We start from the raw sequence: 18,673 nt of genomic DNA, 5'->3' as shown, positions 1-18,673 counted from the left end.
CTTTCTTCCACTTGATTGAATCAGCTACTGAAGCTTGTGCATGTGTCACATAGTTCTCCTGCCATGGTTTTCAGCTCCATCAGGTCATTTAAGGTCTTTAAGATCTTCCCTACACTGTTTATTCTAGTTACCCATTTGTCTAATCTTTTTTCAAGGTTTTTAGCTTCCTTGCAATGGGTTCGAACATCCTTCTTTAGCTCGGAGAAGTTTGTTATTACCGACCTTCTGAAGCCTACTTCTGTCAACTTGTCAAAGTCATTCTCCATCCAGCTTTGTTCTGTTGCTGGCGAGGAGCTGTGATCCTTTGGAGGAGAAGAGGCACTCTGGTTTCTCCCCATCTTTGTGGTTTTATCTACCCTTGGTCTTTGATGACGGTGACCTACAGATGGGGTTTTGGTTACGGATGTCCCTTCTGTTGATGCTGATGCTATTCCTTTCTGTTTGTTAGTTTTCCTTCTAACAGTCAGGTCCCTCAGCTGCAGGTCTGTTGGGGGAGTTTGCCAGAGGTCCACTCCAGACCGTTTGCCTGGGTATCACCAGCAGAGGCTGCAGAACAGCAAATATTACTGCCTGATTCTTACTCTGGAAGCTTTGTCTCAGAGGGGGCACCTGGCTGTATGATATATCAGTTGGCCTCTACTGGGAGGTGTCTCCCAGTTAGTCTACATGGGGGTCAGGGACCCACTTGAGGAGGCAGTCTGTGCATTCTCAGATCTCAAATACCACGCTGGGAGAACCACTGCTCTCTTCAGAGCTGTCAGACAGGGACGTTTAAGTCTGCAGAAGTTTCTTCTGCCTTTTGTTCAGCTATGCGCTGCCCCCAGAGGTAGAGTCTACAGAGGGAGGCAGGCAGGCCTTGTTGAGCTGTGGTGGGCTCCACCTAATGTGAGCTTCCTTGCCACTTGCAAGCCTCAGCAATGGCAGATGCCCCTTCCCCAGCCAGGCTGCGGCCTCACAGTTCCATCTGGATTGCTGCGCTAGCAGTGAGCAAGGCTCTGTGGGCATGGGACCTGCCGAACCAGACACAGGGTATAATCTCCTGGTGTGCTGTTTGCTAAGACCATTGGAAAAGCGTAGTATTAAGTCTGGAGTGTCCTGATTTTCCCGGTACAGTCTGTCACGGCTTTCCCTGGCTAGGAAAGGAAAATCCCCTGACCCCTTGCACTTCCCAGGTGAGGCGATACCCTGCCCTGCTTCTGCTTGCCCTCCATGGGCTGCACCCACTGTCCAACTGGTCCCAATGAGATGAACCAGGTACCTCAGTTGGAAATGCAATCACCCGTCTTCTGCATCGGTCATGCTGGGAGCTGCAGACCACAGCTGTTTCTATTTGGCCATCTTGGAACAGACCTCAGGATAGTTATCTCTCTTGATTAGGTTATGCTATATGACAAAGGTTCTGGGATAATTACTCCGATTATTTACATTATATTACATAGACTTCATCATAGCAGACTGGAGAGATATTCTCTTGTTGGCTTTGAAGAAGTAAGCTGCCATGTTGTGAGGACCATGTGGGTAGGACTTGAGGGTCACCTCTAGGACCTCAGACCAAAACCCTGCTAACGGCCATTGAGAAAACAGAGATGACTTCACTTCTACAACTATGAGGAACTTAACACTGCTAACAAGCAGTGAGCCTGGAAGAGGACCATAAACCTCAAATAAGATTGTAGCCCCAATTGATACCCTGTAAAGACTAAGTAAAGGAACTATCTAACCCATGTCTGTGAGATAATATATTTGTATAGTGTTAAGCTGCTAGGTTTGAAGTAATTTTTTAAAATATAGCAATAAAAAACTAATATAGGCTGGGCAGGGTAGCTCGCATCTGTAATTCCAGTGCTTTAGGAGGCCAAGGCAAGCGGACTGCTTGAAGTCAGGAGTTTGAGATCAGCCTGGGCAACACAGTGAGATTCTACCATTTTTTAAAAAAAATTAGCCAGTCATAGTGGTTTGTGCCTATGGTCCCAGATACTAGGGAGGCTAAGGCAGGAGGATTGTTTGAGCCCAGGAGTTCAAGGTTGCAATGAACCACGATCATTCCACTATATTCCAGACTTGGTGAAAGAGTGAGACCTTGCCTCTAAACAAACAAGCAAAACAAAAAACTAGTACACACAGCAATTGAATCTATCTAAAAATAAACGAAATTAATTAAATATTTTAAATGACTACTCAGAAGACTGAGGCAGGAGAATCACTTGAACCTGGGAGGTGGAGGCTGCAGTGAGCTGAGATCACGCCACTGCACTCCAGCCTGGGCGACAGAGCAAGACTCTGTCTCAAAAAAAAAAAAAAAAAGTCTCAGTAACCTATGGGATAATAAACTAACATCTGTGTAACTGGAATCCCAGAAAGCAGTAGGGGAGCAGAGGCAGAAAAATATTTGAAGAAATAAAGACTAAAATTATGTCCTATCTGATGAAAATTATACTCCGACAGATCTAAGAATTTCAGCAAACCCTAATCAACATAGTCTCCCCCTCTCACATGCACACACACGCACACGCACCAAGTTAAGCCATAATCAAACTACCAAAAACCAATAATAAAAGGAATAATCTTAAGATGTAGCCAGGGGAAAAAAGACATGTTACAAACAGAGGAACAGGGGTAAGACAACTGAAAACTTTACATAAGAAACTACATAAGACAGAAGACAACAAAATTGACTTAAATTGCTGAAAAATACACCCTCACACTAGAGAGGCCTTTTGGTGGTGGACATGGGTGCAGCACTAGGTGCAGCAGTATGTGCCAATCCTGGAGGTGGTATGGGGCAACACATGGCACTCTGTCTTTAGCAAATGAGGCTCCATTCTCCTCAACTTGAATGGATCTGGGCTGTGATTATGGCTGAGGTCCTGACTTCTGTCTAGTCTTCCTTGTTCCTTCCCTGATTCTAAACTTGGTCCTGCACCTTCTAGGTATCTCTCTGAGGTACTCAAATAGCTTTCCAATGCCTTTTATTTCTGCTTAGATCAAGAAAAACTGGTTTCTGTAACAGGCAACCTAAGAGCTCTTAAAAACAGAAAATCCTTCATTTATTTTCTACTCACCTTTTCTTATCACCATTTCAACACAGTAGTGGGTAGGGTCAAGTTAACTGAATACCTTTTCTAAGCCACCTCTTTTATCTAGGTTTATATAGTTCTTCAATTCTACTTTCAAAACTTCTTTCCCAGTCATGTTTCCTCCTCATCTCCATGTTTTATCACTTCTTGACTGGACTATTGTTATGGGCTGAATTATGTCCCCCCAACTCCAATTTCATATGTCAGAGTCCTAACCCACAGTGTGACTGTATGTGGAGATAGGGCACTTCAGGAGTAATTAAGGTTAAATTAAGCCATAAGGGTGGGGCCCTAATCCAACAGGACTGGTGTCTTTATAAGAAGAGGAAGAGAGACCAGAGATCCTGCTCTCCCAAGCACACACAGAGGAAAGGCCATGTGAACGCACAATGAGAAGGCAGCTGTATTCAAGCGAAGAAGACAGTGCTCACTAGGGCTCCTCACCAAATTTGCCAGCACCTTGATCTGGGACTTCTAGCCTCCAAAACTGTGAGAAAATAAATTTCTGTTGTTCAAGCCACCCAGTCTATGGTATTTTGTTATGGCAGCCCTAGCTTACTAAGGAACAGCTACTGATATAAGCTAGCTGGAATCATCAGTTAGCTTCAGACTTTTAACATAGCCAGTAGAGTCATCTTAAATTCCATGTAACTTGTAACTCAAGTAACCATGTAACTTGAGATCTCCCTGCCTCAGATCTAGGTAAATTTGGCTTAAACCTTCAGTTTCACAGCATATGAAAGACCACTGCCTTCTATTTAATTTATTCAAATTTCTAAACTTAGTTTTTCATGATCTCTGTGGATTCATTCCTGCAACCCTAAGTATTGTATCAGTTCCACTCATCTGCCAGCTGGTACATGGAATATCAGGAGCTTCACCATTGTCCATAAGAAATTAAATTAACTCATGATTTTGTGACTGTTCCAACTTTGTCTCCAGGAGTTGCAGAAGGAAATTATATCCCACACTGCACAGTCTTCTGCCTCCCAGTTGGTTTCCTTTTGACACTGCATTGGCTTCCAAAACTAGTAACTCACTGTGTGATCATCCTCACAACCCTCAGAGAAATAAACTATAGCATCCCTTCCCTATACTAAGCCTAGTTCACTTCCTCAGTCCTTTACACAGAAATCTAACCATATCGCTTCCTTGTGTGAATGAAAGTGATATGCCATCTCCTAATTGCCAATAAGAAGTGACTTGACTCTAGTTTAAGCAATTCCAGGACCGCTGAAGTTTTCTTCCTCTAGCCTCCAACATATATCACCCATAAATGATACCCATAAAGCACCTTTCCCCTAATAGGCACAGCAGCTACTCTGTCCGGGACCTAGATGCCTTGCCCAATGATGTCAACTGCTATACTTTTACCTTCTTCCTCACTGCTCTTTGAGGGCTAGCCCCTCCTCTCTCTCAGGGCACCCTCCACAGACATCTTTTGGTTACCTTCAGCCCCTATCTAAGTGCCTGGCACAAAGTGTGGACTCAGTGGCTGTATGATACATGAATATATGAAGAAGTAAACACCCATGCTTGAAATCTTCCAAGGGGCCTCATTGCTTAGAGGATGAAATCCAAAATCTGAAGCCTGACGTAGAGTCCTCCAGAATCTGTGCCCAGTCCATACTTCCCCCGGTCCCACCCCCAACTTTCCAGACACCCTCAGCTATTGTCAGGGACATGAAAAGCAGCCTCCGTCTCCTGGAAGCAATGGGTAGGGATGAAGAGACAGGAGTGGACTAGGCCTTTGACTTTACCTGTGAGAGTGCTGGAGGTTTCAAACAATTTTTCTTTTTCAGTCTCTCTCCGCCTAGAAGGAAGCAGACCATCCATGAAATGAAGGGGTCTAAAGAACCATGGTCTCCTCTAACATTCCTCCTCCAGGATCTTCTTCCCCCTTCCATCTTGAAACTTACAATCCTATAGCATTTGCCTGCAAGGATTCCCAAATGTAATTTTCTTGTACAGATAAAAAGATTATGGGCCGGGCATGGTGGCTCACACCTGTAATGCCAGCACTTTGGGAGGCCGAGGCAGGCGGATCACCTGAGGCGGGGCCAATACGGTGAAACCCCATCTCTACTAAAAATATAAAAATTAGCCAGGCATAGGCCAGGCAGGGTGGCTCACGCCTGTAATCCCGGCACTTTGGGAGGCCAAAGCGGGCAGATCATGAGGTCAGGAGTTCAAGACCAGCCTGACCAATATGATGAAACCCCATCTCTACTAAAAATAGTAAAAAAAATTAGCTGGGTGTGGTGATGCCTGTAGTTCCAGCTACTTGGGAGGCTGGGGCAGGAGAATCGCTTGAACCCAGGAGACAGAGGTTGCAGTGAGCCGAGATCGCGCCACTATACTCCAGCCTGGGCAACAGAGCAAGACTCCATCTCAAAAAAAAAAAAAAAAAATTAGCCAGGCGCAGTGGCAGGTGCCTGTAATTCCAGCTACTCGGGAGGCTGAGGCAGGAGAATCACTTGAACCCAGGAGGTAGAGGTTGCAGTGAACCAAGATCATGCCACTGCACTCCAGCCTGGGCAACAGACTGAGACTCCATATCAAAAAAAAAAAAAAAAAAGATTATGGCCCAGAAAGCATCAGTTGTTTTCCCAGGGTCACCCAGCAACTAAGGGACAAAGCCAGAGCTAAAACCCAATCTTCCTGGCTTATGAACTTGCTCTTTGCACACTGCTATGCCCAGTTTCATGGAAGATGGGAAGGTAGAGGCACTTGTTCTGGACAGTATTCAAGCCCTGTCCTCTTTCAGCTGCTCCACATTGAATCCATAGTAATAGGCTTGACTAAGCTTTAGTGACAGTCCCTATCCTGAAAATATTGTCTTGTTTTGGGGAGGTCAAAGGGGTGTGAGGAACTGCAGACAGCATAAGAGAGGTTCAGATTATAAACGCCATCTTGCCATGTGGGATTATGGGAAGACCATAACTGTTATTTTTCTCAATTTCCTATAATAATCCATTTATTTTGGAAAAACTTCATTTAAAATTACATATATACTTACCAGTGAAAACAAAATATGGCAACAATAAAAAGCACAGAAATGATATCTACAAGGAGCCATATGAACATATAGAACTTTGGTGTCTGAAAAACATAAAACAAACCACAGTGAAAGAACTTTAGTTAGAAGGGATTTGGGATCATATGATCTAAGTCCCTTGCTCTGCTGCCAGGGCTGGAGGAGGAGAGGAAGAGGGGATAGACAGGCCAAGGAACCTAGATTGATGTGGCATTCTCAAACACAGAGAGTCCCTGCAAGTATCCTAACAGTCACCCTTATACATGCAAGGGGGCTCTAGAGGGAACAGAACACTTCACACCTTTCATCTCACCTTTCATCTCCCAAAACAGAGGGCAGAGGGGGTCCCAGAGAAGACACACAACAAGTCTATTCTGGACCCAAGACCACAGTCCAGGTTCTTGACTTCTACTGCTGTTTTCAAGGCATGGCTTCTCAAACCTGGCTGAGCAGCCAAGTCTCCCTGGGCAGCTTTTAGTAATACAGGTTTCTGGGTCTCCCTAGACACCTAAGGAATGAGGATCTTTGCATTTTTAACACATTCCCAGGTGATGCTGAAACCATGTGTCTGTAAGCCAGCATTTGGGAACCATTGTTCTAAAGTATCACACTTCAATTAAGAATGCTGAAGTACAATTACCCCTTACCTACATGCCCCTGCTCTATGCTCCTTGCCCAAGTCACCTATTTCCCAGAGCTCTGTCTTCTGGGTCCTGTCATTGAGTTTGATGCTCCCTTTCCACCTCCATTGTGCCCTCTCCAATTCCACTTGATGCTAATAGGGCTGGCACATTTTATCCTTTCTCAGGCCACTCTCCACCCTATCCCAAGGTCTTTCCTTGAACTGAATAACAAAATTAATAACAACACTAATGATCATAATAATAACAACTAACAATGAGCAATTAACAGGAGCCAGGCAAAGAAACTTAGTTTCTCTTTTCAAAGAAATTTCGTTTCTCTTTTCAAAGAAACTAAGTCAAATACTTTGAAAAACTCAATGAGGACAAAATAGATCATTAAAGAATAAACTGCAATTAGATTAGGTGTAGGTGAAACACTACAAGGGTTTGAGGGATTATAAAAATCTAGGTAGATTACTCATTCAGATTGATTCTCCTAATGACTTTAAGTTCTTGTTCTGTTTAAAAGAAACAATTAGAAATCCTAGCTAGTTCATCTGGATGTTTAAATGAGAGAACATAAAACTCAATCAGCAAAAATATCCTCAAAGAAATGACTGTCAAAAGATGAACGAATATTTTAAAATAAAATTTGTGAAGTATGTATGTGGTACAGTTTATAAAAATGACCACAAAATTCCTTCCAAACCTGTATGTAGGCTCCTACACAACGTGACTTAGCTGTGCCTCCCTGTCAAGAGGTGAAGTCTGTTTTGCTCCCACCCTGAATCTGAACTTGGCCATGTGATTTTCCTTGGCCAATGGAACATCAGCAAACATAACACTGGGAGAACTTTGAAAAGTCCACGTGCTTTGGGGCTTGCTCTCTCTTGCTGTTGGGAACCCGTCTCCGCCAGGTGAACACACTCCAGCTAGCCGCCTTGAGGATGAGCGACGACATGAAGAGAAACTCAGTCATCCCAGGTGAGCCTCTAGACATGTGAACAAGGCATCCTAGACTATCTAGCCCAGCTGACCTGGCTCAAACCAGAGACACTACCTAGCCATCAGCCAGAATTGAGACATGACAAATATCTGATTAAGACACTAAGTTTTAGGTAGTTTTTATTAAGCATTAAAAGCTAACTGAAAAGTGTATATCATTTTTAAATGATTCCTCACTTTAACTTTCTCAATTACGAGACCAATGACCAGACCAGATTATGCTGGACACAAATGTGTGTTTCTACTGCACTATTATTATCCCCAATTTTCAAAAAGAACAAAAAAGCCAAAAACCACAAACAGGTTAACTAATATTTCCACATTCACACAGTAAACAGTGGAGCCCAGATCTGAATCTAAATCTCAATCAGTCTAACTCTGGAGTATAGGCTGCCTGTTAAGGCCCCTGGGACACCAGCCCCACCCTCCCTGAATAAAACGACGCATGGCATAGGCTGGGAGCCATGTATTGGGTCCTTTAAAAATGACTAGACCAGGTGTGGAAGGAAGATTGGTTTTTTTACATATATCCTTTTAAACTTCCTAAATTTTGAATCACATGGATTTATCAATTTAAATATTAAAATGAAAAAAAATACATTCAGAAATAGTAGCATCATTTAAGTAAATGTGTACCTCCCAAAGGGACAACTTTGAGACATTACTGATTCAGGGGATAGGATTATGGAGGAGTGTGCTGCTTTCTAAATTATGCATTTTTGTAATGACTGGATTTTAAAATGTTAGAAAAATACACAGTATATACATGAAGGGGAGTTGCGTGGGGACAGGTGGGTGGAAAGGCTCCACCTGTGCTGCAAAACTCCCTTCAGGGCCATCTCCAGAAATCTGACCAAGCCACCATAGTAAGAAGTAAGCGATTTCTCCTTTCTACCAGAGGGCCTGGATGCAGTTACTGGCCCTGTAAGACTGTGCCCTTGACCCTGATCCCTTTTCCCCTGGTCCTGACCCTGAACAGGTCAGAAGCTCAGGCCAGTGAGGGTGGAGATCTGGAGGAGGTGACTTGAGGCCCCTTCCCTCTTAGGCTTCTCTGACAAAGGTTTTAACTTTCAAGGCCATTTGGAGTTTGGGTTATTACTTGGGATTGGACTCTTAAATTCTGAAGTGAGGCTTTTTGATGACTAAAAGTGAACTTCTAAAAGTTATCTAAGAGTGACTGGAAAAGCTACAGGACCTGAGTGAGATTTCATTCAGGGGCAGAGAAAGACCTACATCACAGACCAGGTTTAAAGAATCAGTGCAACGAAATTAAACTGTTTTCTGTTGTATGCTATTGTGTCCCACTCAGTCAACCTACTCTCTATACAGATAAGAACAAGTTCTGTAGCAGAACTGGTTAGCTGGGGCTCCTTCCACAGATAGCGATAGGATATGGCTGGGATTGTAAACCGAGTCTTCAGGTTCTCAAGCCTCTGGCAGTAAGCAACAGAGGCCTAGAACAGGCAACTGGACACTGGCTACCCTCTTCAAAAGCAATTTGTTAGGGCACACAGTTTCCACTTTGGAGTCAAGTATGCTTGGTTTTCTCCCCACTCTCCATGCCGTTGTCAACTGTTGCCATGCATCTACAAAGGTGGGGCTACAATAACAAAACTCTGAAGTCAGATCTCATGCTGAATCCTACCTCACGAGACCATATGCAAAGATATCTTTGAGCTTCAGTTTCCTCATGAAGGTAACAATGGCTAAATCAAAGGGTTAAATGACATAATGCATGTAAACGACATTGTAAGGATTCAATAAATGTCAATTATTATAACAACACTAATTTTTGCCTGAAAATCCCAGAAGGATCTGTGTGAGAGAATGGAAAATACCACGTCTCCAATATTTATAGAAGTCTGTGCTCTTAAGTGGCTCCCCAGGGGACGGCACAGTGGGCAACACAGGGCTGGGGGGGGCCTGCACTGCTATCGTAACAAGCCTGGAAGAACAATCTGGACAAGCAGCTCACCATGAAGAAGTGAGGGTGATTAAGCTGACTCAGGAGCCCAATGTTGTCTGTGGTCACTGAGTTAATCCTGGAGCACCAGGCCAGTGAGAAAAGCCAAGGCTCATTGATGGTGTATACGTTGATACGGATGTTAGCTGCTTTATAATCTCTGGAACAGAAACAGAATCCACAGGGGATTTAGATCAAGTTTCATTCTTATCATCTAAATGGGGAACAGCCAGCATGTTTGTGGAAGGCTGTTGCCCAACACACCAGAAGAAGCTGGTCCAGGGACAATTCATGATACGATGTGACAGAATGGGCTCATGGTACAATATGATAAAGGATTGGATTTAGCACCCCTGCTCCTGTAGCAACAGTGGTGTGCTGGCAAACCAGATGTCCTAAGGAGAATAATAAAAAGGAAAGAAGAAGACATATTTTTAAAAAGAAGAAGAAGAAAAGAAAGAATGGGGAAAAGGAAAAAGGAAAAGGAAAGCCTTATTGTAGCATTTGCAAATTTCCATGATATAAACCCTCCTACCATAGCCAACTGTAAGCTACCATTGGTAGAACCAATTTGCAGAGTTTCTGAATATTTAAAAACAAGCTGGTATGAGCTGGCTCTGGCATGCTACTGTATAGCGGCACCTATATACTCGCTTCTATCAGAGCATAACCCCCTACTTGAATGGTCTGCTCACTTATCAGTCTTCTTTACTTGACTCTAAGCAAACTAAAAGCAGAGACTATGTCTTATTTGTCTCCAGATACTCAATACCTAGCATAACACCAGGATCCACAAATATTAATTGAAAAAATAAATAAATGAGTACCAATCTGGTGAACTTATTAAATTTCAAATATAAAGAATTTTTGAAATTATCGAAAGTAGGGGGAATAAAAACTAATTTTTCCCATGGCATTATATGTCAGTGGGTACTTGTGGACTGCTTATAGAAACAGGAAGAAAATAAGTGGAGGAACACCTAGTAATTCTAGCTAAGTTGTCATTTCCAGGGATTCAATTTCTCAGAAAACATATCATGTAAGTGCCTTCAAAAATTTTTCTCATCTCTGAAATGGTATGGCATATTGGAACTGCTCTGTACAAGCCTAGGTTTGAATCCCAGCTAAGTCATCTTAGTACATTCTTGGCCTCAGTATAGTAACTGTAAAATAATAATAATGCCTCCTTAACAGAGGTGCTAGCAATTAGTTATCCAATGTTAGAATTGTCTCTGAGCCAATCCCTGCAGATAACATAAATTTTAAAAATAAATTAGGAAAAAAATAGTAAAAAGTTACTTTTTACCTTTTGAAACCAAAACTCAAAAACCAATCACATTCCTTGTTTAAATTTTAAATTCAGGAGATACATGTGCAGGTTTAATACATGGATATATTGCATGATACTGAGGTTTGGACCCACTATCCAAATAGTGAACATAGCACCCCATAGGCAGTTTTCCAACTCTTTCCCTTGTCTCTCCCTCCCCCAGTTTGGACTCCCCATTGTCATTTCCATCTTTATGTCCATGTGTACCCAATGTTTAGCTCCCATTTATAAGTGACAACATGTGGTATTTGATCTTCTGTCTTTGCACTAATTCACTTAGAATAATGGCCTCCAGCTACATCCATGTTGCTGCAAAGGACATGATTTTGTTCTTTCTTATGGCTGCATAGTATTCCATGGTGTATATGTGCCACATTTTCTTTATCCAGTCCACCACTGATGGGCAGTTATGCTGATTCCATGTCTCTGCTATTGTGAATAGTGCTGCAATAAACATACAAGTGCAGGTATCTTTTTAGTAGAACAATTTATTTTCCTTTGGGTAGATGCCCAGTAATGGGATTGCTGGGTCAAATGGTAGTTACATTTTTAGTTCTTTGAGAAATCTCTAAACTGCTTTCCCCAGGGGCTGAACTAATTTACATTCCCACCAACAGTGTCTAAGCATTTCCTTCTCTCTACAACCTTGTCAATATCTGTTATTTTTATTTATTTTTTTACTTTTTAGTAATAGCCATTCTGACTGGTGTGAGATGGTATCTCATCAGGGTTTTGATTTGCATTTCTCTGATGATTAGTGATGCTTAGCATGTTTTCATATGTTTGATAGTTGCTTGTATGTCTTCTTTTGAGAAGTGTCTGCTCATATCCTTTGCCCACTTTTTTAAACAAACGGAGTGACATACGTGTTCATGGATTGAAAATTCAATGTAGTAAAGATGTCAGTTCTCCCTCAAATTGATCTGTAAGTTTGATGCAGATCCTATAAAATTCTCAGCAAGGTTTTTTCTGTACAATCAGGCAAGTAGATTATAAAATTTATATGGAAAAGCACAGCCCTACAATAATTAAAACAATCTGAAAAAAAAAAAAAAGTGCGAGAGGGAATCACTCTACCTGATACTAAGACTTACTATATAGCTACAGTAATCAAGCTAGTGTAGTATTAGAGAATGTGATTTATGGACACATAAATCAGTGGAACAAAACTGAAAACCATACAATAGATCCATACAAATGGGACAAATGATTTCTGACAAAGGTGCAAAAGCAAATCAATGGAAGAAAGATAGTCTTTTCAAAAAATAGTGCTGGAGTAACTAGACAGCTATGGTTCCTAGAGAAATCAGTAAAAAAGAACCCAGGGCCGGGCGCGGTGGCTCAAGCCTGTAATCCCAGCACTTTGGGAGGCCGAGACGGGTGGATCACGAGGTCAGGAGATCGAGACCATCCTGGCTAGCACGGTGAAACCCCGTCTCTACTCAAAAATACAAAAAACTAGCCGGGCGAGGTGGCGGGCGCCTGTAGTCCCAGCTACTCGGGAGGCTGAGGCAGGAGAATGGCGTGAACCTGGGAGGCAGAGCTTGCAGTGAGCTGAGATCCAGCCACTGCACTCCAGCCTGGGCGACAAAGCGAGACTCCATCTCAAAAAAAAAAAAAAAAAAAACCCAAAGATGAAAAAAGTCAGCCAGAGCCAGACATGGTAGCTCATGCCGATAATCCATGCTTTGGGAGGCCAAGGCAGGAGGATGGCTTGGGGCCAGGAGTTTGAGACCAGCCTGGCAACACAGTGAGACCCTGTCTGTACAAAAAAAATTTTTTAAATAGCCAGGTGTGGTGGCACATGCCTATAGTCCTAACTACTGTGGAGGCTGAGGCAGGAAGATGGCTTGAGCCTAGTAGTTCGAGACTACAGTGAACAATGATCACATCACTGTACTCCAGCTTGGGTGACAGAGTGAGACTTTGTCTCTATTTGAAAAAAACAAAAAAAAACAAAAAACAACTTAAAAAAACAGAAGAGATAGAATGAGATACTAAAAAATGATTAACTAAAAAATAAAAAGAGAGGACAGGAGTGACCAAAAAACCCCACAAGGAATAGAAAGAACAAATAGAAAAAAAATAGCATGATGGTAATGTAAACCCAACTAAAGGATGTGAACTAAGTTTTTTTTTCAGGTTCACTATTGTTAACCTTGTTCCCTCCCTCTTTTTCTTGTTATTATACTTTTAAGTTCTAGGGTACACGTGCACAACGTGCAGGTTTGTTACATATGTATACATGTGCTGTGTTGGTTTGCTGCACCCATCAACTCCTCATTTACATTAGGTATTTCTCCTAATGCTATGCCTCCCCGCTCCCCCCACCGCATGACAGGCCCTGGTGTGTGATGTTCCCCATCCTGTGTCCAAGTGTTCTCATTGGTGAACTAAATATTAATGGATCAAACATTGCAATTAAAAGTCGGAGATTGTCCTACTAGATATAAAAGAACTCACACAATTTTGTTTATAAGAGATGTACTTTAACGATGCAAAATGGTTGAAAGCCAAAGGACAGAAAAAGACATATTAAGCAAACACAAATTATAAGAAGGCAGTGTGGCAATATTAATACAACAAAAAGTAAACTTTAGATAAGATTAATTACCTTAAACAAGGGATATTTCATAATGAAGGGGCCAATTCACCAAGGTCTAATAATCCTAAGTGCAAATGCACCCAATAAAAGAGTTTCAAAATACAAGGAGGAAAAACACACACACACACACACAAATCAACAATCACAATTACAGCTGGATATGTTAACAGTTGGATATATATAGGTAACTGACAGATATATACAGTTTGGTATATATTGGTAACTGACAGATGGCAGTATAAGGAACCATTCATTTTTCTTTGATTGGGGAAGTTGCTCCCAGAAGAAAGGAGGAGTAAGTCTTGATCTTGAGAAGTCTGAGAAGTTTCCTTCTCAGCAGGATAACTTGATCTTTTGTAAATAGAATAATATTATTTACTAGGAAGAGTAGCCTTATATGTAATGTTCTTAAAAGGATGTTCCTGGTTAAGTATTTCTTTATTATGTATTTTGTAAATAAACATGGAACAGATTTATGAAGCATGGGTCCCTGGAGAATAACACATAAACTAGATTACTCTCTGGGACTATCAAATAGAGATGTTTCATGACTCAACTGCTCCCCTTATGTGAGTTAACCCTGCACAAACTCACTTGGAGGCCTCATCTATTACTCTGGGTCACAGAGTATGTGTCCAATAAATGAAGATACCTGCACAGCCACAGTCAGTGTCTCTCCTTGCTTTGTTTGAGCCTCCTGATTGCCTGCTGTATCCTTGAACTTAATGATAAATCTCGGCAGTAGGTAGGTTATCTGATATATGAATGTTTGATCTGCAATCTAATCCTTTGTATTAGCTCAACAGAAAAAGGAAGAAAAAATGAATATGAAATTTTCAAAAAGCCTATCAACCAACTTGAACTAATTGACATTTATAGAATACTACACCCAACAACTGAAGAGGGCACATAATCTTCAGAGGAACATGGGAAGCTCACCAAGATAAACCATACAGTGAGCCATAAAACAAGTTTAGAATTTACATCATAGAATTTAAAAGGGTTGAAATTATACAGGTTTGTTCTCTGGTCACAATAAGCTTAGATTAGAAATCAATAACTGAAGTAACTAGAAAATCCTCAAGTGTTTAAAAAGTTAGCGATACATTTCTAAATAATCCACGAGTTGAATGAGAAATGAGAAAATTTTAAAAATTTTAAGTTGGATAACAAAGAAACAATAAATCAACATCATTTGTGGGAGAAAATTAAAGCAATGCTTACAGTAAATTGATAGCTTTAAGGCTGGGTGCAGTGACTCATGCCAGAGGTTGCAGTAGTACATGCCACTGTACTACAAACTGGGCGACAGAGTGAGACCCTGTCTCAAAAAATAAAAATAAAAAATAAATAAGTTTATAACTTTAAATGTTTACATTAGAAAGAAGATCTAAAACAGGTCACCTAATTGTCTACCCCAAAAAAGCCATCTATTAGCAAGAACAGCAAATTAAAACCAAAGTCAGTACGAAAATTATAAAGAGCAGAAATCAATGAAATAGGAAAGTAAAGTCACAATAGGAAAAACACAACAAAGCCAAAATTCAGTGTTTTGAAATGATTAAAATTCATAAACCCCTAGCAAGACTGATCAAAAGAGAAAAAATAAAACTTCCAGTATCAAAATACATTAGAACTAAAGGTGGCAGTTGCACAACAATGTAAATGTACTAAGTGCCACTGAATTGTTCACTTTAAAATTTTATGTTAGGCTGGGCACGGTGGCTTATGCCTGTAATCCCAGCACTTTGGGAGGCTGAGGCGGGTGGATCACCTGAGGTCAGGAGTTCGATACCAGTGTGGCCAACGTGGTGAAACCCCGTCTCCACTAAAAATACAAAAATTAGCTGGGCATCGTGGTGTGTACCTGTAATCCCAGCTACTTGGGAGGCTGAGGCAGGAGAATCGCTCGAACCTGGGAGGCGGAGGTTGCAGTGAACTGAGATCGCGCCATTGCACTTCAGCCTGGGCAATCACAGTGAAACTTCGTCTCAAAAAAAAATAAAAAATAAAAATTATGTTACGTGAATTTCACCTCAATACAATTTTTATTTTAAAAAAATTTTAAAACCATTAAAAACAGACCAATAACAAGGAGTAATAAAAAGTAATACAAAGTCTACCAACAAAGAGAAGCCCAGGACACAATGGCTTCACTGCTGAATTCCACCACACACTTAAAGAAGAACCAATATCAATCCTTCTCAAACTCTTTCAAAAAATTAAAGTAGAAGGACTACTTCCAAACTCATTTTACTAGGCCAGCATTATCCTGATACCAAAGCAAGATAAGGACACTACAAGAAAGAAAATTACAGGCCGATATCACCAGTGAAATCCTGAGACATAAAAATCCTCAACAAAATACTAACACACTGAATTCAACAGCACCATAAAAGAATCGTTCACCATAATCGAGTGGGATTTATCCCTGGGATACAAGGAGGGTTCATCATATGCAAATCAATAAATGTGACACACTGCATTAACAGAATGAAACACGAAAACCATATGATCATCTCAACAGAAGTAGAAAAAGCATTTAACAAAATTCAACACCCTTTCATGATAAAAACTCTCAACAGATTATGTTTAGAAGGAATATACCAAAATACAATAAAGGCCATTCAGGACATGGCCACTACTAAAATCATACTCAATGGTGAAAAGTTGAAAGCTTTTCCTCTAAGATTAGGAACAAGACAAGGATGCCAAACCTCACTTCTTTTTGACATAGTACTGTAAGTCTTAGCCAGAGCAATTAGGCAAGAGAAAGAAATAAAAGCCATCCAAATAAGAAAGAAGTCAGATTGTCTCTGCAGATGACATGACCTTTCATATAGAAAACCCTAAAGAATCCACAAAAAACTACTAAAACTAATACATTCAGTTTATGGGTTGCAAAGTTGCAGGATACAAAATTAACATACAAAAATCAGTAGCATTTCTTTCTATGTACTAACAACTACCTAACTGATGAAAATAAGAAAATAATCCCATTTATAATAGCAACAAAGATAGAATTCTTAGGAATAAAACTTTACCAAGGAGGTGAAAGACCTGTACAGTAAAAACTATAAAACACTGATGAAAGGGGCTGGGTGCAGTGGCTCACACCTTATAATCCCAGCATTTTGGGAGGCTGAGGCGGGTGGATCACCTGAGGTCAGGAGTTCAAGACCAGCCTGGCTAACGTGGGGAAACCTGGTCTCTACTAAAAACATAAAAATTAGCAGGGTGCAATGGTATGTCCCTGTAATCCCAGCTACTTGGGAGGTTGAAGCAGGAGAATCGCTTGAACCCAGGAGGCAGAGGTTGCAATGAGTGCAGATCATGCCACTGCACTCCAGCCTGGACGATGGAGCAAGACTCTGTCTCAAAAAGAAAAAAAAAATAAATAAATGAAAAAAATTATGTGTTTATGGATTGAAAGACTTAATATTGTTACAATGTCAAAATTACCCAAAGCAATTTACAGATTCAACATAATCCCTCTCAAACTTCCAATGTAATTTTCCACAGAAATAAAAAAGAATCCTTAAATTTGTATGACCACTAATGATTCCCAAAAGCCAAGGCAATCCTGTGCAAAAAGAACAGGGCTGGACACATCACATTCCCTAATTTCAAAATATATTATAAAGGTGTGATAATCAAAACAGCATGGTACTGGCATAAAAACAGACACATACTGGTGGAACAGAATAGAGAGCCCAGAAGTAAATTCACATCGTTATAGTTAATTGAATTTCAACAAAGGTGCCAATACAATGTCTTCCTCATACAATGGGAATAGTCTCTTCAATAAATGGTGTTGAGAAATTGGATAGCCACATGCAGAAGAATGAAATTAGACCCTTATCTCATACCACATACAAAAATCAAATCAAAATGGATTAAAGACTTAAATGTAAGACCTGAAACTAAAACTACTAGAAGAAAATGGGAAAAGCTCCACAACATTGGTCTCTGGGGAATGATTTTTTGGATATGACCCCAAAAGCACAGGTAACAAAAGCAAAAATAGACCAGTGGAACCACATCAAACTAAAAAGTGTCTGCACAGCAAAGGAAACAATCAACAGAGTGAAGAGAAAATATTTAATAGCAATAAATAAATAAATAAATAACCCAATGAAAAAATGGGCTACAGACCTGAAGAGATATTTCTAAAAAGAAGACACAAATAGCCAACAAGCATATGAAAAAACACTCAATATTACTAATCATCAGGGAAATACAGATTAAAACCACAAGGAGATATCATCAAACACCTCTTAGAATTTTGGCTATTACAAAAAAGATGAAAGATAAAAAGTATTGGCAAGGATGTGCAGAAAAGGGAACTCTTACACACTGTTGGTAGGAATGTAAATTAGTACAACCACTATGGAAAACAAGGTGGAGGTTCCTCAAAACACTAAAAATAGAACTAACATATTTATGATCCAGAAATCCCACTACTGAGTATATATCCAAAGGAAGTGAAATCAATATGTCAAAGAGATATCTGTACTCCCATGTTCATAGAAACACTATTCACAGTAGCCAAGATATGCAATCAACCTAAGTGTCTATGAAACAGATGAATGGATAAAGAAAATGTAGTATATACATACAAAGGAATACTATTCAGCCTTTAAAAAGAAGGAAATTTTGTCACTTGTGAAAACATGGTTGAGTGTGGGCGACATTATGGTAAGTGACATAAGCCACACAAAGAAAGACAAATACCACATGATCTCCCTTATGTGTGGACTCTAAAAAAGTCACTTACAGTGGGGTACGGTGGCTCACACCTGTAATTCCAGCACTTTGGGAGGTGGAGGTGGGGGAACTGCTTGAGCAAGACCGCATCTCTACACAGAATTTAAAAATTAGCCAAGTGTGCTGGCATGTGTCTATAGTCCCATCTACTTGAGAAGCTGAGATAAGAGGATAGCTTGAGCCCAGGAGGTGGAGACTGCAGTGAGCCAAGATCACACCACTGCCTTTCAGCCTGGGTGACAAAGCAAGACCCTGTCTTCAAAAAA

General features: G+C 40.7%; 1 protein-coding gene across 1 annotated transcript in view; it reads right to left on the bottom strand.

Annotated features, from left to right (window-relative positions):
* The window catches only part of GDPD4 (glycerophosphodiester phosphodiesterase domain containing 4), a 69,422-nt gene that overhangs the window by 6,315 nt on the left and 44,434 nt on the right, over positions 1-18,673 (bottom strand). Inside the window, exons 13-15 of the mRNA XM_011989736.1 lie at positions 9,718-9,865; positions 6,097-6,179; positions 4,838-4,890 (exon numbers count right to left, since the gene is read on the bottom strand). Of these exons, the coding sequence (XP_011845126.1) occupies positions 4,838-4,890; positions 6,097-6,179; positions 9,718-9,865 (284 nt within the window). The remainder of the gene's footprint in view (positions 1-4,837; positions 4,891-6,096; positions 6,180-9,717; positions 9,866-18,673) is intronic.

The sequence above is a fragment of the Mandrillus leucophaeus genome, unplaced genomic scaffold (assembly GCF_000951045.1).
Source record: "Mandrillus leucophaeus isolate KB7577 unplaced genomic scaffold, Mleu.le_1.0 Scaffold360, whole genome shotgun sequence".
Taxonomy (NCBI): domain Eukaryota; kingdom Metazoa; phylum Chordata; class Mammalia; order Primates; family Cercopithecidae; genus Mandrillus; species Mandrillus leucophaeus.
Note: the sequence above shows the minus strand (reverse complement) of the source record. Positions and strands in the feature narration are given on the sequence as shown.